A 24,003-nucleotide genomic window follows, 5' to 3' on the forward strand; every position below is an offset into this window, starting at 1 on the left:
CTGCCTTCCAGTTCTCTACACCTGGGATATAGATTGCTAAGTCGTCAGACTTTTCATCCAGGGGAGTGGGAACTCCATCCAGAGGTGTTTACTCAGCTGGTTCGGCTATGGGGCACACTAGAGTTGGATCTGATGGCGTCTCGTCAGAACTCCAAACTTCCTTGTTAGGGCTCCAGGTCAAGGGATCCCCAGACTGTACTGATAGATGCTCTAGCAGTACCCTGGTCGTTCAACCTGGCTTATGTGTTTCCACCTTTCCCTCTCCTTCCACGTCTGATTGCCAGAATCAAACAGGAGAGAGCATTGGTGATTTTGATAGCGCCTGCATGGCCACGCAGGACTTGGTATGCAGACCTGGTGGACATGTCATCCCTTCCACCATGGTCTCTGCCATTGAGACAGGACCTTCTGATTCAAGGTCCATTCAAGCATCCAAATCTAATTTCTCTGCAACTGACTGCTTGGAGATTGAACGCTTGATTCTATCAAAGCGGGGTTTCTCTGAGTCAGTCATAAATACCTTGATTCAGGCTCGAAAGCCTGTTACCAGGAAAATTTATCATAAGATATGGCGTAAATATCTTTTTTGGTGCAAATCCAAAGGCTTCTCCTGGAGTAAAATCAGGATTCCTAGGATTTTGTCTTTTCTCCAAGAGGGCTTGGAGAAAGGATTATCAGGTAGTTCCCTAAAGGGACAGATATCTGCTCTGTCTATTTTGTTGCACAAGCGTCTGGCAGATATTCCAGACATTCTGGCTTTTTGTCAGGCTTTAGAATTAAGCCTGTGTTTAAACCTATTGCTCCACCATGGAGTCTAAATTTAGTTCTTAGAGTTCTTCAGGGGGTTCCGTTTGAACCCATGCATTCCATAGATATTAAGCTTTTATCTTGGAAAGTTTTGTTCCTAGTTGCTATCTCTTCAGCTTGAAGAGTTTCTAAACTATCTGCATTACAATGTGACTCTCCTTATCTTGTGTTCCATGCTGATAAGGTGGTTTTGCGTACCAAGCCTGGGTTCCTACCTAAGGTTGTTACTAACAAGAATATCAATCAAGAAATTGTTGTTCCTTCTCTGTGTCCTAATCTTTCTTGTAAGAAGGAACGTCTGTTGCACAACTTGGACGTGGTTCATGCTTTGAAATTTTATTTGCAGGCAACCAAAGATTTTCATCAAACATCTTCTTTGTTTCTTGTCTATTCTGGAAAGCGTAGGGGTCAACAGGCTAGGGCGACTTCTCTTTCCTTTTGGCTGAAAAGCATCATCCGTTTGGCTTATGAGACTGCTGGACAGCAGCCTCCTAAAAGGATTACAGCTCATTCTACTAGAGAGGTAGCTTCCACATGGGCTTTTGAAAATGATGCTTCTGTTGAGCAGATTTGTAAGGCTGCAACTTGGTCGTTGCTTCATACCTTTTCAAAATTTTATAAATTTGATACTTTTGCTTCTTCGGAGGCTATTTTTGGGAGAAAGGTTTTGCAAGCAGTGGTGCCTTCCGTTTAGGTTCCTGTCATGTCCCTCCCTTCATCTGTGTCCTAAAGCTTTGGTATTGGTATCCCACAAGTTAGGATGAATCTGTGGACTCGGTACACCATGCAAAAGAAAACAAAATTTATGCTTACCTGATAAATTTCTTTCATTTGCGATGTACCGAGTCCACGGCCCTTCCTGTCTATTCAAGACAGATAGTATTTTTTTATGTAAACTTCAGTCACCTCTGCACCTAATAGTTTCTCCTTTTCTTCCTTGGCCTGGGGTGTGGAGTTAAGGGGGAGCTATATAGACAGCTCTGCTGTGGTGCTCTCTTTGCTACTTCCTGTCAGGAAGGACAATATCCCACAAGTTAGGATGAATCCGTGGACTCGGTACATCGCAAAAGAAAGAAATTTATCAGGCAAGCATAAATTTTGTTTTTAGTAGCTCTAATCCTTTTGGCTGTTTTGAAAAATTCAGCCAGTAGGAATGCAAGGTACCCCAAATTGATTGCTGTACTTTGCATTCTTTCTTCAATATACCACGGACAATCTGATGAAGAGGAGCCTCCATGTCGCCAAAGACCGCCGCCGCCAAGGACCGCCGCCAAGGACCGCCGCCAAGGACCGCCGCCAAGGATCGCCACATCTGGGAAGACCGCTCCTGACGTCCGCTCTGCGCCGCCTTTGCTGTGGATGAAGATGATGGACCAGCCTGGAAGAAGACCTTCTCCACTGGACTTCTGAAACCGTGAGTACCTATTTGAGGCTTTTGTGTTAGGCTTTTTTTAAAAAATTTTAATTTAGTTTTTTTTTTGGGGCACTTGGAAAAAGAGCTAAATGCCCTTTTAAGGGCAGTGAAAAAGAGCTAAATGCCCTTTTAAATGAAATGCCCATACAAATGCCCTTTTCAGGGCAATGGGTAGTTCAGGTTTTTTTAGTGTTAGTTTTTTTGGGGGGTTTTACTGTTAGGGGGGATTTTGTTTATTTTTAACGTAAAAGAGCTGTTTAACTTAGGGCAATGCCCTACAAAAAGCCCTTTTTAGATTAGGCGGTGTTTTATTTAGGGGGGGAGATTAGGTTTTTTTTTTTTATTTTGGAAAATGTGTTTATTTTTTTCTGTAGTTCTATTTTTATTTTTTGTACTTACAACATATAGACTGCCCTCTGGGCAGGCTTACCAACTAGTATAATATAAAGCAGTGTGTGATTATACAGAGCAGTGTGTGATTATACAGAGCAGTGTGTGATTAGATAAAGCAGTGTGTTATTAGATAAAGCAGTGTGTGATTATACAGAGCAGTGTGTGATTATACAGAGCAGTGTGTGATTATATAAAGCAGTGTGTGATTATACAGAGAAGTGTGTGATTATATAAAGCAGTGTGTGATTATACAGAGCAGTGTGTGATTATATAAAGCAGTGTGTGATTTTATAATGCAGTGTGTGATTATATAAAGCAGTGTGTGATTGTACAGAGCAGTGTGTGATTACATAAAGCAGTGTGTGATTATATAGAGCAGTGTGTTAGATTATATAAAGCAGTGTGTGATTATATAGAACAGAGTGTGATTATACAGAGCAGTGTGTGATTATATAAAGCAGTGTGTGATTATGCAGAGCAGTGTGTGATTATACAGAGCAGTGTGTGAATATATAAAGCAGTGTGTGATTATGCAGAGTAGTGTGTGATTATACAGAGCAGTGTGAGAATATATAAAGCAGTGTGTGATTATGCAGAGCAGTGTGTGATTATACAGAGCAGTGTGTGATTATATAAAGCAGTGGGTGATTATACAGAGCAGTGTGTGATTATACAGAGCAGTGTGTGAATATATAAAGCAGTGTGTGATTATGCAGAGCAGTGTGTGATTATACAGAGCAGTATGTGATTATACAGAGCAGTGTGTGATTATATAAAGCAGTGGGTGATTATTTAAAGCAGTGTGTGATTATATAAAGCAGTGTGTGATTATACAGAGAAGTGTGTGATTATATAAAGCAGTGTGTGATTATACAGAGCAGTGTGTGATTATACAGAGCAGTGTGTGATTATATAAAGCAGTGTGTGATTATACAGAGAAGTGTGTGATTATATAAAGCAGTGTGTGATTATACAGAGCAGTGTGTGATTATACAGAGCAGTGTGTGATTATATAAAGCAGTGTGTGATTTTATAATGCAGTGTGTGATTGTACAGAGCAGTGTGTGATTACATAAAGAAGTGTGTGATTATATAGAGCAGTGTGTTAGATTATATAAAGCAGTGTGTGATTATACAGAGCAATGTGTGATTATACAGAGCAGTGTGTGATTATATTGAGCAGTGTGTGATTATACAGAGCAGTGTGAGATTATATAAAGCAGTGTGTGATTATGCAGAGCAGTGTGTAATTATACAGAACAGTTTGTAATTATATAAAGCAATGTATGATTATACAGAGCAATGTGTGAATATATAAAGCAGTGTGTGATTATGCAGAGCAGTGTGTGATTATACAGAGCAGTTTATGATTATATAAAGCAGTGGGTGATTATATAAAGCAGTGTGTGATTATTTAGAGCAGTGTGAGATTATTTAGAGCAGTGTGAGATTATACAGAGCAGTGTGTGATTATATAAAGCAGTGTGTGATTATACAGAGCAGTGTGTGATTATATAAAGCAGCGTGTGATTATACAGAGCAGTGTGTGATTATATAAAGCAGTGTGTGATTATATAAAGCAGTGTGCGATTATACAGAGCAGTGTGTGATTATACAGAGCAGTGTGTGATTATATAAAGCAGTGTGTGATTATACAGAGCAGTGTGTGATTATATAAAGCAGTGTGTGATTATTTAGAGCAGTGTGAGATTATTTAGAGCAGTGTGAGATTATACAGAGCAGTGTGTGATTATATAAAGCAGTGTGTGATTATTAAAGCAGTGTGTGATTATACAGAGCAGTGTGTGATTATATAAAGCAGTGTGTGATTAGATAAAGCAGTGTGTGATTATACAGAGCAGTGTGTGATTATACAGAGCAGTGTGTGATTATATAAAGCAGTGTGTGATTATACAGAGAAGTGTGTGATTATATAAAGCAGTGTGTGATTATACAGAGCAGTGTGTGATTATACAGAGCAGTGTGTGATTATATAAAGCAGTGTGTGATTTTATAATGCAGTGTGTGATTATATAAAGCAGTGTGTGATTGTACAGAGCAGTGTGTGATTACATAAAGCAGTGTGTGATTATATAGAGCAGTGTGTTAGATTATATAAAGCAGTGTGTGATTATATAGAACAGAGTGTGATTATACAGAGCAGTGTGTGATTATATAAAGCAGTGTGTGATTATACAGAGCAGTGTGTGAATATATAAAGCAGTGTGTGATTATGCAGAGCAGTGGGTGATTATACAGAGCAGTGTGTGATTATACAGAGCAGTGTGTGAATATATAAAGCAGTGTGTGATTATGCAGAGCAGTGTGTGATTATACAGAGCAGTATGTGATTATACAGAGCAGTGTGTGATTATAAAAAGCAGTGGGTGATTATATAAAGCAGTGTGAGATTATTTAGAGCAATGTGTGATTATATAGAGCAGTGTGTGATTATACAGAGCAGTGTGTGATTATACAGAGCAGTGTGTGATTATATAAAGCAGTGTGTGATTATACAGAGAAGTGTGTGATTATATAAAGCAGTGTGTGATTATACAGAGCAGTGTGTGATTATATAAAGCAGTGTGTGATTATATAAAGCAGTGTGTGATTATACAGAGCAGTGTGTGATTATACAGAGCAGTGTGTGATTATATAAAGCAGCGTGTGATTATACAGAGCAGTGTGTGATTATATAAAGCAGCGTGTGATTATACAGAGCAGTGTGTGATTATATAAAGCAGTGTGTGATTATATATGTGATTATATAAAGCAGTGTGTGATTATATAAAGAAGTGTGTGATTATACAGAGCAGTGTGTGATTATATAAAGCAGTGTGTGATTATACATAACAGTGTGTGATTATATAAAGCAGTGTGTGATTATATAAAGCAGTGTGTGATTATACAGAGCAGTGTGTGATTATACAGAGCAGTGTGTGATTATATAAAGCAGTGTGATTATACAGAGCAGTGTGTGATTATACAGTGCAGTGTGTGATTATATAAAGCAGTGTGTGATTATACAGAGCAGTGTGTGATTATATAAAGCAGTGTGTGATTATATAAAGCAGTGTGTGATTATACAGAGCAGTGTGTGATTATACAGAGCAGTGTGTGATTATATAAAGCAGCGTGTGATTATACAGAGCAGTGTGTGATTATATAAAGCAACGTGTGATTATACAGAGCAGTGTGTGATTATATAAAGCAGTGTGTGATTATATATGTGATTATATAAAGCAGTGTGTGATTATATAAAGAAGTGTTTGATTATACAGAGCAGTGTGTGATTATATAAAGCAGTGTATGATTATACATAACAGTGTGTGATTATATAAAGCAGTGTGTGATTATATAAAGCAGTGTGTGATTATTCAGAGCAGTGTGTGATTATATAAAGCAGTGTGTGATTATATAAAGCAGCGTGTGATTATACAGAGCAGTGTGTGATTATATAAAGCAGTGTATGATTACACAGAGCAGTGTGTGACTATATAAAGCAGCGTGTGATTATACAGAGCAGTGTGTGATTATATAAAGCAGTGTGTGATTATATAAAGCAGTGTGTGATTATACAGAGCAGTGTGTGATTATATAAAGCAGTGTGTGATTATATAAAGCAGTTTGTGATTATATAAAGCAGTGTGTGATTATATAAAGCAGTGTGTGATTATATAAAGCAGTGTATGATTATACAGAGCAGTGTGTGATTATATTAAGCAGCATGTGATTATACAGAGCAGTGTGTGATTATATAAAGCAGTGTGTGATTATATAAAGCAGTGTGTGATTATATAAAGCAGCATGTGATTATACAGAGCAGTGCATGATTATGTAAAGCAGTGTGTGATTATATAAAGCAGTGTATGCTTACACAGAGCAGTGTGTGACTATATAAAGCAGAATGTGATTATACAGAGCAGTGTGTGATTATATAAAGCAGTGTGTGATTATATAAAGCAGTGTGTGATTATACAGAGCAGTGTGTGATTATACAGAGCAGTGTGTGATTATATAAAGCAGTGTGTGATTATACAGAGCAGTGTGTGATTATATAAAGCAGTGTGTGATTATATAAAGCAGTGTGTGATTATATAAAGCAGTGTATGATTATACAGAGCAGTGTGTGATTATATAAAGCAGCATGTGATTATACAGAGCAGTGTGTGATTATATAAAGCAGTGTGTGATTATATAAAGCAGCATGTGATTATACAGAGCAGTGCGTGATTATGTAAAGCAGTGTGTGATTATATAAAGCAGTGTGTGATTATATAAAGCAGTGTGTCTTTAGCATCACAGGTACCACCAGCCTCTTTAGTGTCACAGGTGCCACCAGCCTCTTTAGTGTCACAGGTGCCACCAGCCTCTTTAGTGTCACAGTATTTCCTCCAGTAGGTGATCCTCTGCACCTGATTCACTAACATTCACTCATCTCTTTGCCCTTGAGTGAATTGGTTGCACAGAATCACATACTAAGCTGGAGAGGCTGGTGAGATTGTCCCCAATGTTACCTCAGATGGCATTCAGAAGTAATTATGATTTTACACGGTTATTAAACTGTTGTTGTATTTGTTCCATAAACTGGGATACATATTAAAGAACACAACATGAATATAAAGCAGAACCCTCAACTCTATACCCTGAATTTTGCTTTGCATTTTTAAGCTTTAAAATGACTTCTGTATGAAATAGAGAAGTGTGAAAAGTAACCACAAACCACATCCTGCTGCATGGCAACGAGCTGAGGCGCCACAAACAGTGATATACATAGGGACAAACTGGACACGTTAGAATAAGAGCACAGTTATAGGGGGATGAAAAAAAGGTGACAACACAGGAAAGGGGAGAAATTGCACAAAGTGACCACACAAGAAAGAGCAGAGGGTTCAAGCAATGACAATACAGGACACAGTTAAACAACCCAGAGGCAAGTGCACAGCTATACACACAGGACAGGGACACACATTTACACAACCCATAGGCAAGTGCACAGCTATACACACAAGGAATGGACACACAGTCACACAACCCAGAGGCAAGTGCACAGCTATACACACAGGACAGGGACACACATTTACACAACCCATAGGCAAGTGCACAGCTATACACACAGGACAGGGACACACATTTACACAACCCATAGGCAAGTGCACAGCTATACACACAAGGAATGGACACACAGTCACACAACCCAGAGGCAAGTGCACAGCTATACACACAAGGAATGGACACACAGTCACACAACCCAGAGGCATGTGCACAGCTATACACACAGGACAGGGACACACATTTACACAACCCAGAGGCAAGTACACAGCTATACACACAGGGAAGGGACACACAGTTACACAACCCAGAGGCAAGTGCAGAGCTATACACACAGGACAGGGACACACAGTTACACAACCCAGAGGCATGTGCACAGCTATACGCACAGGGAAGCTACACACAGTTACCCAACCCAGAGGCATGTGCACAGCTATACACACAGGGAAGCTACACACAGTTACACAACCCAGAGGCATGTGCACAGCTATACACACAGGGGAGGTACACACAGTTACACAACCCAGAGACATGTGCACAGCGATACACACAGGGAATGGACACACAGTCACACAACCCAGAGGCATGTGCACAGCTAAACACACAGGACAGGGACACACAGATACACAACCCAGAGGCATGTGCACAGCTATACACACAGGGAAGCTACACACAGTTACACAACCCAGAGCTATACACACAGGGAATGGACACACAGTCACACAACCCAGAGGCATGTGCACAGCCACACACACAGGGAATGGACACACAGTCACACAACCCAGAGGCAAGTGCACAGCTATACACACAAGGAATGGACACACAGTCACACAACCCAGAGGCATGTGCACAACTAAACACACAGGACAGGGACACACAGTTACACAACCCAGAGGCATGTGCACAGCTATACACACAGGGAAGGAACACACAGATACACAACCCAGAGGCATGTGCACAGCTATACACACAGGGAAGGTACACACAGTCACACAACCCAGAGGCATGTACACAGCTATACACACAGCACAGGGAAGGTACACACAGTTACACAACCCAGAGGCATGTGCACAGCTATACACACAGGGAATGGACACACAGTCACACAACCCAGAAGCGAGTGCACAGCTATACACACAGGGAAGGGACACACAGTCACACAACCCAGAGGCAAGTGCACAGCTATACACACAGGGAAGGTACACACAGTCACACAACCCAGAGGCAAGTGCACAGCTATACACACAGGGAAGGTACACACAGTTACACAACCCAAAGGCATGTGCACAGCTATACACACAGGGAAGGGACACACAGTCACACAACCCAGAGGCAAGTGCACAGCTATACACACAGGACAGGGACACACAGTTACACAACCCAGAGGCAAGTGCACAGCTATACACACAGGGAAGGGACACACAGTTACACAACCCAGAGGCATGTGCACAGCTATACACACAGGGAAGGTACACACAGTCACACAACCCAGAGGCATGTGCACAGCTATACACACAGCACAGGGAAGGTACACACAGTTACACAACCCAGAGGCATGTGCACAGCTATACACACAGGGAATGGACACACAGTTACACAACCCAGAGGCAAGTGCACAGCTATACACACAGGACAGGGACACACAGTTACACAACCCAGAGGCAAGTGCACAGCTATACACACAGGGAAGGTACACACAGCCACACAACCCAGAGGCATGTGCACAGCTATACACACAGGGAAGGCACTCACAGTCACACAACCCAGAGGCAAGTGCACAGCTATACACATAGGACAGGGACACACAGTCACACAACCCATAGGCAAGTGCACAGCTATACACACAGGGAAGGGACACACAGTTACACAACCCAGAGGCATGTGCACAGCTATACACACAGGGAAGGTACACACAGTTACACAACCCAGAGGCATGTGCACAGCTATACACACAGCACAGGGAAGGTACACACAGTTACACAATCCAGAGGCATGTGCACAGCTATACACACAGGGAATGGACACACAGTTACACAACCCAGAGGCAAGTGCACAGCTATACACACAGGGAAGGTACACACAGCCACACAACCCAGAGGTAAGTGCACAGCTATACACACAGGGGAGGTACACACAGTTACACAACCCAAAGGCATGTGCACAGCTATACACACAGGGAAGGGACACACAGTCACACAACCCAGAGGCAAGTGCACAGCTATACACACAGGGAAGGGACACACAGTCACACAACCCAGAGGCAAGTGCACAGCTATACACACAGGACAGGGACACACAAATAAATAACCCAAAGAAAGGGGGGGGGGGATAGGGGGGAAATCGTCTCACAATATGGTACCATAACACAGAGAGGGGACAGATAGTGTCACAGCATAGTCATATAGCACAGAAAAAGGGGACGCACAAGTCATATAAAATGGCAGAATGCAGGTAATGTCACAGGCATACTGTAATAAAAAAAATGAAAAAGAATAAAAGACACTAGTCACAAATCTATAGTCACTGAGCAACCAGAGGAGCAGATATTGTGACTCACATGTGGCATCTAATAACAAACACATTAACATAATAAGCACAAGAGGCTGCAGCTGTAATATACAGTAATACAGCAAGATACATCTAATACAAACACTGTTATATTAAGATACATAAAACGGAAAGAGCCAAGAAAAAAATCAGACACTTGCAAACGCCCATCATACATCTGGACTTGATAAAAGCACACGTGACACACAGAGATTGTCACACCCTCCCTATAGTGACAGGGGATCACACAGTTACAGTGACAGCACACAGACTGATACAGTGACACCAGCAAGGCAACATGTCAGACCATGAGGATGTGCAGCCAGAGGTGGCAGATGACGAGCAGACAATGGAAGAGAAGCTGGAAGAGACCCAAAGGTTAGAGATACACACACACAAACATATTAATATACACACATATAAACACACACCCCTACACACACATACACCCCTACACACACACAAACCCCTACACACACATAAACACATACACCTCTACACACACACAAACCCCTACACACACATACACCCCTACACACCACTACACACACACACACACACCCCATACACACACACATACACCCCTACACACACACACACATACACCCCTACACACACACATACACACCTACACACACACACACACACTCCTACACACACACACACACACACTCACACAGTCCTACACACAAACACTCCTACACACACACACACACAAACATATTAATATACACACATATAAACACACACCCCTACACACACATACACCCCTACACACACACAAACCCCTACACACACATAAACACATACACCCCTACACACCACTACACACACACACACACACACCCCATACACACACACATACACCCCTACACACACACACACATACACCCCTACACACACACATACACCCCTACACACACACACACACACACACTCACACACTCACACAGTCCTACACACAAACACTCCTACACACACACACACTCCTACACACAATCCTACACACACACACACTCCTACACACACAAACCCCTACACACACATAAACCCCTACACACACACACACATACATACACCCCTACACACACCTACACACACACACAACCCTACACACACCTACACACACACCCCTACACACACCTACACAATACAACCCCCCCCCCCACACACACACACATCCCTACACACACACACATTCACACACATCCCTACACACACACATTCACACACATCCCTACACACACACATTCACACACATCCCTACACACATTCACACACATCCCTACACACATTCACACACATCCCTACACACACACATTCACACACATCCCTACACACATTCACACACATCCCTACACACACACAAATATTCACACATATCCCAACACACAAACACACATACACCCCTACACACACACACATACTCATACATCCCTTCACACACACACATCTGTATACACAGATACACCTCTACACACACATCAGTCCAGGGTCGGCTCCAGAACAAATTAAATGGGGGGGGGGCATTTTTTTTCACGAGGGGGCGCGCATTTACAAAGCATGTATGAGAGTCAAAATAAGAGCAGACCTACATATTCTGCAGGAAAGTGTAACTTCTGGCTGGCTTATCCCCCACTATTAACATTTGGAGAATATGTGCTAAATCACTAGGTAATGAAGTCTAAATCCTATGCAGTGCACTAAAACAGAGACATTAAACTTGAGACCCCCAGTGCAATAGCTCCTTAAAAAAATTCACCCCTTAATCACCATGATCCAAAACCCTAAACTCATTCTCAAATCTCAATCATGTCCCCTAAACAGCCATGCACCCCAAACCCTCCAATGCAATTAACCTATTTGTTTGCAATAGCATTGAGGATACTAGGTTTTCAGGTACTGGTAATTTTGTAGATTAGATTTAGCTATACCTGTTTCGCAATAACTAACGGATATCAGGCTACTTAATACAACCTATGTACTGTGAACCTATAAGCATATGAGTGTATCATATAAATATAAGTCTATAAATGGCTACCGGCTTCTATCAATGCCTCAAAAGTGCACTGTAATTTTAGGCCCGGCCTAAGATCACAGTGCACTTTTGAGGCGTCGATAGAAGCCGGTTGCCATTTATAGACTTATATTTATATGATACAATCATATTCTTATCATGGTCTATTGTTTAAGAAAATGAGTAACTCACGATAGTTAGGTAAAATTAATAGCTATAATTAACTTCCAATTCAAAATAAGAGGTTAAGACACTGAGCTCCTTGCAGATGCGTGATGCGACCTCACAGTTCAGCAGCTAACTCCGCCCCCAGCATGCAGCATTACATAACAATTCATTATTTTGTTTATTATTTTTAAAGCGTATGATCATATCAATATTATTTGAGGGGGCACAGCATTCCATTTAGGTGGGCATTGCCCCCCAATGCCCCCCCTTGGAGCCGACCCTGCATCAGTCTGCACACACATCTCTACCCACACATACACCCCTACACACATATGACCCTACACACATACGCCCCTACACATATACAGACACATACATGCACTTATACACACATATACACAAACATTCCTACACACATATGCACACATACACTACACACACATACATATGCACATATACACGTATATAACCCTGCACACACACCCCTGCACATGCACATATACACACACACCCCTATACAGTGCCACATATACTACACATACACTCAGATTCAGGTAGATAGACACACACATACATGGATACACACGCAAAAAGAGCAACACCAGAACAAGAGCTCATGATCTCACATTGAAGGGCAGCAGATTCACAATTAATTTGCAGAAGCTTCTTCACAGGAAGAGTGGTTGATTCATGGAATAAACTTCCAATAGACGTGGTAAAGACAAACACTGTGGGGGACTTTAAGAATGCAAGCAACAGGTCCAGCCACAGGAATAAAATGTAAGCCTTTATTTTATCATAAGGATCAAGATGAAATGAGATGTTTCATGCCCAGAGGCCCTTAATCATGTCATTGTTCATTTCATCTTGACCTTTATGACAAAATAAAGCCTTAAATGTTATTCTTGTTGCTGGACCTGTTACTTGCATTTGTATATGAAGTATTGAGCTTCCTGTCCGTGCATGCAGGTGTAAAGGACTTTGTGTGGGGACTTTAAGAATGCCTAGGATAAGCATACGAATATCCTACTCACTAATTAATGCCTGGGATAAGCTTAAGACTATCCTACTCAATGATTAATGCCTGGGATAAGCACAAGACTATCCTACTCACTAATTAATGCCTGGGATAAGCATACGAATATCCTACTAACTAATGAATGCCTGGGATAAGCATAAGAATATCCGACTCACTGATTAGTGTCTGAGATAATCACAAGACTATCCTACTCACTGATTAATGCCTGGGATTAGCATACGAATATCCTACTCACTGATTAATGCCTGGGATAAGCACAAGACTATCCTACTCACTAATTAATGCCTGGGATAAGCATACGAATATCCTACTAACTAATGAATGCCTGGGATAAGAATAAGAATATCCTACTCACTGATTAGTGTCTGAGATAATCACAAGACTATCCTACTCACTGATTAATGCCTGGGATTAGCATACGAATATCCTACTCACTGATTAGTGTCTGAGATAATCACAAGACTATCCTACTCACTGATTAATGCCTGGAATTAGCATACGAATATCCTACTCACTGATTAATGCCTGGGATTAGCATACGAATATCCTACTCACTGATTAATGCCTGGGATAAGCACAAGACTATCCTACTTACTAATTAATGCCTGGAAAAGTTATTTCAACCCTCTTAGTTGTTCATCTATCAGGTACCCATACAGCCCAGCTTTAGTAGGCATGTGCTAATTTTAATGCTATATGTATACCCTTGGTTTTTTATTTTTAACCAATTAAGTAAAAGTTAAGTTTCATGTATTTTTTCATTCTTTGCTGCAATTTGATATTTTTCCATAACGTTCATGAGTGCTATATTTGTACTCTTCTATCAGTCCTCTACTGATTTGTTGTTGAATAAGCATACGAATATCCTACTCACTAATTGATGCCTGGGATTAGCATACGAATATCCTACTCACTGATTAATGCCTGGGATAAGCACAAGACTATCCTACTCACTAATTGATGCCTGGGATTAGCATACGAATATCCTACTCACTAATTAATGCCTGGTATTAGCATACAAATATCCTACTCACTGATTAATGCCTGGGATAAGTACAAGACTATCCTACTCACTAATTAATGCCTGGAAAAGTTATTTCAACCCTCTTAGTTGTTCATCTATCAGGTACTCATACAGCCCAGCTTTAGTAGGCATGTGCTAATTTTAATGCTATATGTACACCCTTGGTTTTTTATTTTTAACCAATTAAGTAAAAGTTAAGTTTCATGTATTTTTTCATTCTTTGCTGCAATTTGATATTTTTCCATAATGTTCATGAGTGCTATATTTGTACTCTTCTATCAGTCCTCTACTGATTTGTTGTTGAATAAGCATACGAATATCCTACTCACTAATAAATGCCTGGGATTAGCATACGAATATCCTACTCACTAATTAATGCCTGGGATTAGCATACAAATATCCTACTCACTAATTAATGCCTGGGATAAGCATACAAATATCCTACTCACTAATTAATGCCTGGGATAAACATACAAATATCCTACTCACTAATTAATGCCTGAGATAAGCATACGAATATCCTATTCACTAATTAATGCCTGGGATAAGTATACAAATATCCTACTCACTAATTGATGACTGGGATAAGCATACAAATATCCTATTCACTAATTAATGCCTGGGATAAGCATATGAATATCCTACTCACTAATTAATGCCTGGGATAAGCATAAGACTATCCTACTCACTAATTAATGCCTGGGAGAAGCATACAAATATCCTACTCACTAATTAATGCCTGGGATTAGCATATACATATCCTACTCACTAATTCATGCCTGGGATAAGCATATGAATATCCTATTCACTAATTAATGCCTGGGATAAGCATACGAATATCCTACTCACTAATTAATGCCTGGGATAAGCATACGAATATCCTATTCACTAATTAATGCCTGGGATAAGCATACAAATATCCCACTCACTAATTTATGCCTGGGATAAGCATATGAATATCCTACTCACTAGTTAATGCCTGGGATAAGCAAAAAAATATCATACTCACTAATTAATGCCTGGGATAAGCACAAGACTATCCTATTCACTAATTAATGCCTGGGATAAGCATAAGACTATCCTACTCACTAATTAATGCCCGTGATTAGCATATGAATATCCTACTCACTAATGCCTGGGATAAACATAAGACTATCCTACTCACTAGTTAATGCCTGTGATAAGCATAAGAACATCCTACTCACTAATTAATGCCTGGGATAAGCATACAAATATCCTACTCACTAATTAATACCTGGGATAAGCATAAGACTTTCCTACTCACTAATAAATGCCTGCAATAAGCATAAAACTATCCTGCTCACTAATTAATACTTGGGATAAGCATAAGACTATCCTACTCACAAATTATTGACTGGGATAAGCATATGACTATCCTACTCACTAATTAATGCCTGGGATAAGCATAAGACTATCCTACTTACTAATTAATGCCTGGGATAAGCATAAGGCTATCCTACTTACTAATTAATGCCTGGGAAAAGCATAATGCTATCTACATACTAATTAATTCCTGGGATAAGCAAAAGACTATCCTACTCACTAATTAATGCCTGGGATTAGCATAAGGCTATCCTACTTACTAATTAATGCCTGGAATTAGCATAAATCTAGCCTACTCGCTAATGCCTGGGATTAGCATAAGGCTGTCCTACTTACTAATTAATGCCTGGAATAAGCATAATGCTATCTACATACTAATTAATGCCTCGGATAAGCATAAGAATAACCTACTCACTAATTATTGCCTGGGCTAAGAATAAGACTATCCTACTCACAAATTAATGCCTGTGATAAGCATATAAGACTAATGGGATCATCATAAGGCTATCCTATGTACTAATTAATGCCTGGGATAAGCATAAGGGTATTCTGCATACAAATTAATGCCTGGGATAAGCATAAGGCTGTCCTACGTCCTTACTAATGCCTGGGATATGCATAAGACAATCCTACTCACTAATTAATGTCTGGAATAACCATAATACTATCCTACTTACTAATTAATGCATGGGATAAGGATAAGACTATCCTACTCACTAATTAATGCCTGGGATAAGTATACAAATATCCTACTCACTAATTAAAGGAACATTAAACCCAGACATTTTCTTTCATGATTCAAGTAGAAAATACAATTTTAAACAACAATCCAATTTACTTCTATTATCTAATTTGCTTCATTCTTTAGATATCCGTTATTAAAGAAATAGCAATGCACATGGGTGAGCATAACATAAGGCATCTATGTGCAGCCACCAATCATAAGCTACTGAGCCTATCTAGATATGCTTTTCATGAAAGAATATCAAAAGAATGAAACAAATTAGATAATAGAAGTAAATTAGAAAGTTGTTTAAAATGGTATTCTCTATATGAATCATGAAAGAAAAAATGTGGGTTTAATGTCCCTTTAATGCCTGGGATAAGCATACAAATATCCTATTCACTAATTAATGCCTGGGATAAGCATATGAATATCCTACTCACTAATTAATGCCTGGGATAAGAATAAGACTATCCTACTCACTAATTAATGCCTGGAATAAGCATACAAATATCCTACTCACTAATTAATGCCTGGGATTAGCATACAAATATCCTACTCACTAATTAATGCCTGGGATAAGCATATGAATATCCTACTCACTAATTAATGCCTGGGATAAGCATATGAATATCATAATCACTACTCACTTTGAGGGTGAAGGTGGTTGGATCTGTAGTTTTGAAAAATTACAACGTGGGTACTTGACTTTATTATGTTTGAATTCTATTGCGAGAATAAGAGAGAAGTATATCTATAATTATGCCTATTTGATGTCAATACAATGTTTTTCTTGTTCTATAATTGTACCCATTTTTGTTTCAATAAAAAGTAATATTAAAAAATTTTTTAAAAAAAAATGCCTGGGATAAGCATACAAATATCCTATTCACTAATTAATGCCTGGGATAAGCATACGAATATCCTACTCACTAATTAATGCCTGGGATAAGCATACAAATATCCTATTCACTAATTAATGCCTGGCATAAGCATACAAATATCCTACTCACTAATTTATGCCTGGGATAAGCATACGAATATCCTACTCACTAGTTAATGCCTGGGATAAGCAAAAAATTTCCTACTCACTAATTAATGCCTGGGATAAGCACAAGACTATCCTATTCACTAATTAATGCCTGGGATAAGCATAAGACTATCCTACTCACTAATTAATGCCTGTGATTAGCATGTGAATATCCTACTCACTAATGCCTGGGATAAACATAAGACTATCCTACTCACTAGTTAATGCCTGTGATAAGCATAAGAATATCCTACTCACTAATTAATGCCTGGAATAAGCATAAGACTTTCCTACTCACTAATAAATGCCTGCAATAAGCATAAAACTATCCTGCTCACTAATTAATGCTTGGGATAAGCATAAGACTATCCTACTCACAAATTAATGACTGGGATAAGCATACGACTATCCTACTCACTAATTAATGCCTGCATAAAACTATCCTACTTACTAATTAATGCCTGGGATAAGCATAATACTATCCTACTCACTAATTAATGTCTGGGATTAGTATAAGGCTATCCTACTTACTAATTAATGCCTGGGAAAAGCATAATGCTATCTATATACTAATTAATTCCTGGGATAAGGAAAAGACTATCCTACTCACTAATTAATGCCTGGGATTAGCATAAGGCTATCCTACTTACTAATTAATGTCTGGAATTAGCATACGGCTAGCCTACTCGCTAATGCCTGGGATTAGCATATGGCTGTCCTACTTACTAATTAATGCCTGGAATAAGCATAATGCTATCTACATACCAATTAATGCCTGGGATAAGCATAAGAATATCCTACTCACTAATTATTGCCTGGGCTAAGAATAAGACTATCCTACTCACAAATTAATGCCTGTGATAAGCATATAAGACTAATGGGATCATCATAAGGCTATCCTATGTACTAATTAATGTCTGGGATAAGCATAAGGGTATTCTGCATACAAATTAATGCCTGGGATAAGCATAAGGCTGTCCTACGTCCTTACAAATGCCTGGGATAAGCACAAGACAATCCAACTCACTAATTAATGCCTGGAATAACAATAATACTATCCTACTTACTATTTAATGCATGGGATAAGAATAAAACTATCCTACTTACTAGTTAATGCCTGGGATAAGCATAAGGCTACCCTACGGATTCTGGGATAAGCCTAAGAATATCCTACATATTAATTCATGCCTAGGATAAGCATAAGGCTATCCGATGTACCAATGAATGCCTGGGAAAAGCATAAGGCTACCCTACATACTAATTATTCCCTAGAATAAGCATAAGGTTATCCTTTGTACTAATGAATGTCTGGGATAAACATAAGATTATCCTACATACTAATGAATGCCTGGGATAAGCATAATGCTATCCTATGTACTAATTAATGCCCCATATAAGCAAAAGGCTATCTTAAATCACTAATTAATGCCTGAGATAAGCATATAAAATTACTCTATTCACTAATTAATGCCTGGGATAAGCATACAAATATCCTACTCACTAATTAATACCTGAAATTAGCATATACATATCCTACTCACTAATTAATGCCTGGGATAAACATACAAATATCCTATTCACTAATTAATGCCTGGGATAAGCATACAAATATCTTACTAATTAATGCCTGGGATAAGCATACAAATATCCTACTCACTAATTAATGCCTGGGATAAGCATACACATATCCTACTCACTAATTAATTCCTGGGATAAGCATAAAAATATCCTACTCACTAATTAATGCCTGGGATAAGCATAAGACTATCCTACTCACAAATTAATATCTGGGATTAGCATATGAATATCATACTCCCTAATTAATGCCTGGGATAAGCATAAGACTATCCTACTCACTAATTAATGCCTGGGATAAGCATACGAATATCCTACTCACTAATTAATGCCTGGGATAAGAATAAGACTATCCTACTCACTAATTAATGCCTGGGATAAGCATATGACTATCCTACTCACTAATTAACACCTGGGATAAGCATACGGCTCTCCTACTCACTAATTAACGCCTGGGATAAGCATATGACTATCCTACTCACTAATTAATGCCTGGGATAAGCATAAGACTATCCTACTCACTAATTAATGCCTGGGATAAGCATAAGAATATCCTACTCACTAATTATTGCCTGGGATAAGAATAAGACTATCCGACTCACAAATTAATGCCTGGGATAAGCATATAAGACTAATGTACTAATTAATGCCTGGGATAAGCATAAGGCTTTTCTGCATACTATTTAATCCCTGGGATAAGCATACGGCTGTCCTACGTCCTTACTAATGCCTGGGATAAGCATAAAACAATCCTACTCACTAATTAATGCCTGTGATAACCATAAGACTATCCTACTTACTATTTAATGCATGGGATAAGGATAAGACTATCCTACTTAATAATTAATGCCTGGGAAAAGAATAAGACTATCCTACTAACTAGTTAATGCCTGGGATAAGCATAAAGCTACCCTACGTATTCTGGGATAAGCCTAAGAATATCCTACATATTAATTCATGCCTAGAATAAGCATAAGGCTATCCGATGTACCAATGAATGCCTGGGATAAGCATAAGGCTACCCTACATACTAATTATTCCCTGGAATAAGCATAAGGTTATCCTTTGTACTAATGAATGTCTGGGATAAACATAAGACTATCATACATACTAATGAATGCCTGGGATAAGCATAATGCTATCCTATGTACTAATTAATGCCTAAAATAAGCGAAAGGCTATCTTAAATACTAATTAATGTCTGGGATAAGCATAAGAAATCCCCTACACACCCCTACACACACACACTCCTACACACACACAAGGCTATAAGCAAAAGGCTATCTTAAATACTAATTAATGTCTGGGATAAGCATAAGCAAACCTAAGTGATAATTAATGCCTGTGATAAGCATAAGACTATCCTACATACTAATTAATACCTGGGATTATCATAAGGCTATCATATATATACTAATTAGTGCCTGAGATAAGCATTAGGGTATCCTATGCACTAATTAGCGCTTGATATAGGCATAAAACTACTCTATGTACTAATTAATGCCTATGATAAGCATAAGGCTATCCTACATACTAATTAATGGCACTAATAAATGCTTGGGATAAGCATAAGAATATCCTATGTACTGATTAATGCTTGGGATAAGCATACGACTATCCTACATACTAATTAATGTCTGGGATAAGCATAATGCTATATACTACATACTAATTAGTGCCTAGGATACGCATTAGGCTATCTAATGTACAAATAAATACCTGGGATAAGCAAAAGACTATTTACTAATTAATGTCTGGGATGAGCATAAGGATATCCTATGTACTAATTATAGCCTGGGATGAGCATAAGGCTATACTACGTACAAATGAAAGCCTGGGATAAGTATAAGGCTATACTATGTACAAATTAATGCCTGTGATAATCATAAGGCAATCCTATGTACAAATAAATACCTGGGATAAGTATACAACAATCCTATGCACTAAATAATATCTGGGATGAGCATAAGGATACCCTATGCACTAATGATTGCCTGGGATAAGCATAAGGCTGCACACATTTCCTCACATTTTAGAGATTTCTTTATTTAAGCCACACATCCAATCAACTACCATACCTCATCTACATATTTCAACTCAGGAATGATCTCCTGATAAGTCATTTAGTAGTTTTAAATTTGATAATGACATCCCACACAGAAGTATAAAATTAGACGATCTTAGACGCAGGATAAATGTGCTTACAAGCAAACGCTCAGTGTAAATCATTTTACAGAATATTTATTTGTCATGAAACCATTCACAAAGTAAAAAGTGGATCTTTTTGTAAGTTTCGGACATTTCAGTATGAGCATTTTTTTGTGTTCCTATTAAAATTAAGAAAAAAATAAAAAATACCTATTGACTTAAAGGACATAAAGCTAAAATGAGAACACGCTTTAATGCATTATTGAGCTATTGCTGACCTATTCCTAAGTGTTTAATCCACGTAAAGGGGTAAAACTCAAATTTATTAAAGTCAGCACTGTACTTGCTATGTCCTACTGGCCTGGAGAAACTGTTTTCTTAGCCAATCAGGAGCAGCATATGTGTGCAATCAACAATCACTGGTAGTGTTCAGCTCTGGGGCGGAAGTTACTTTTTTAATGCTCCAGAGCTGATTTTAATAATGTGTTTAAGCCATTTGCTGGGGATAAACACATAGATATATGCAAGCAATAAACCTGTACTATCCTGTGACACAATGTGCTATTCACTTCATTATTTGGACATTTAGCAAATCTTTTTACAGTTCTTAGTCTTATAATGACTTTACATGAATCAAAAGTCTCTTTGTTTATGTGATATGTGCTAACAAACCATCAGCTAGATTACGAGTTGTGCGTTAAGGTAAAAAAGCAGCGTTAACAGGTCCTAACACTGCTTTTTTATGCACGCTGCTATTACGAGTCTTGCAGGTATAGGTGTACCGCACACGTCTTTGGCCTTACCGCAAAACGACTTACGTAAGCGCTGATATTACGAGTCTGTCCTGAGAGGCCAAAAAGTGAGCGGTACACCCTACCCTGTCAAGATCCCTAACGCATTTAAAAGTCAGCAGTTAAGAGTTTATGGTACAACGCCGTAACATAAAACTCATAACTAAAGTGCTAAAAAGTACACTAACACCCATAAACTACCTATTAACCCCTAAACCGAGGCCCTCCCGCATCGCAAAAACACTAAAAATAAATTTTTAACCCCTAATCTGCCGCTCCGGACACCGCCGCCACCTACATTATATTTATGAACCCCTAACCCTAATCTGCTGCCCCCAACATCACCGACAACTACATTATATTTATTAACCCCTAATCTGCCGCCCCAATGTCGCCGCAACCTACCTACACTTATCAACCCCTAATCTGCTGCCCCCAACGTCGCCGCCACTATAATAAACAAATTAATCCCTAAACTGCCGCACTCCGGCCTCGCAAACATTAGTTAAATATTATTAACCCCTAATCTGCTGTCCCTAACATTGCCGCCACCTAACTAAATACTTGCCTGTAAAATAAACCCTAAGCTAGCTACAATATAACTAATAGTTACATTGTAGCTATCTTAGGGTTTATTTTTATTTTACAGGCAAGTTTATATTTATTTTAGCTAGGTAGAATAGTTATTAAATAGTTATTTAACTATTTAATAACTACCTAGCTAAAATAAATACAAAAGTACCTGTAAAATAAAACCTAACCTAAGTTACAATAGCACCTAACACTTTAATTAAATAAATTAACTAAATTAACAACAATTAAATAAATTAAATTAGCTAAAGTACAAAAAAAACAAAACACTAAATTACAGAAAATAATAAACAAATTAAAAGATATTTAAACTAATTACACCTAATCTAATAGCCCTATCAAAATAAAAAAAAGCCCCCCCCCCCCAAAAAAAAAAAAACCCTAGCCTAAACTAAACTATCAATAGCCCTTAAAAGGGCCTTTAGCGTGGCATTGACCCAAAGTAATCAGCTCTTTTACCTGTAAAAAAAAATTACAAGCAACCCCCCCAAGAGTAAAACCCACCACCCACACAACCAACCCCCCAAATAAAATACTATCTAAAAAAACCTAAGCTCCCCATTGCCCTGAAAAGGGCATTTGATAGGCATTGCCCTTAAAAGGGCAGTTAGCTCTTTTGCGGCCCAAACTCTAACCTACAAATAAAACCCACCCAATACACCCTTAAAAAAACCTAACACTAACCCCCTGAAGATCGACTTACAGTTCTGAAGACCGGACATCCATCCTCAAGGAAGCGGCAGAAATCTTCATCCAACTGGGCCGAAGTCCTCAACGAAGCCGGGAGGAGTCTTCATCCAAGCCGGGCGAAGTGATCCTCCAGATGGGCAGAAGTCTTCATCCAGACGGCATCTTCTACCTTCATCCATGTGACGCGGAGCGGCTCCATCTTCAATACATCCGACGCGGAGCATCCTCTTCTTCTGACGACTAAAGAAGAATGAAGGTTCCTTTAAGTGACATCATCCAAGATGGCGTCCCTTAGATTCCGATTGGCTGATAGAATTCTATTAAAGGAACCTTCATTCGTCTTTAGTGTCTAATTATTAGTGGACAGCAATCCTATTGTACCCAACCGTTAAGTGATCTGGTTAGCAGCATTTCACATTTTTTATTGGGAGTATGCCTTAGTTTAATTGTTAATAGTTTCAGCTATCTCTACTTTATTTTTAAGGTGGACATATTTACTTTATATGTGAAGGAAGGCATAGAATAGAGTCAACTCGCAAAATATCGTCTGCACTCTGCAGCCTATATAATTACAGCCATTAGTTGAAGTAACGTTAATAATGATATTTTCAATATACCATCAAGTGTGTTACAATAGACAATTTAAGTG

At 39.0% G+C, this 24,003-nt stretch overlaps 1 protein-coding gene across 1 annotated transcript in view; it reads left to right on the forward strand.

Annotated features, from left to right (window-relative positions):
• Positions 1-10,435: 10,435 nt before the first annotated feature.
• LSP1 (lymphocyte specific protein 1) overlaps positions 10,436-24,003 on the forward strand; it is a 183,489-nt gene continuing 169,921 nt past the window's right edge. The window contains exon 1 of the mRNA XM_053720493.1: positions 10,436-10,591. Coding sequence (XP_053576468.1) covers positions 10,512-10,591 — 80 coding nt within the window. The 5' untranslated portion in view covers positions 10,436-10,511. The remainder of the gene's footprint in view (positions 10,592-24,003) is intronic.

Source organism: Bombina bombina, chromosome 7 (genome assembly GCF_027579735.1).
Source record: "Bombina bombina isolate aBomBom1 chromosome 7, aBomBom1.pri, whole genome shotgun sequence".
NCBI lineage: Eukaryota > Metazoa > Chordata > Amphibia > Anura > Bombinatoridae > Bombina > Bombina bombina.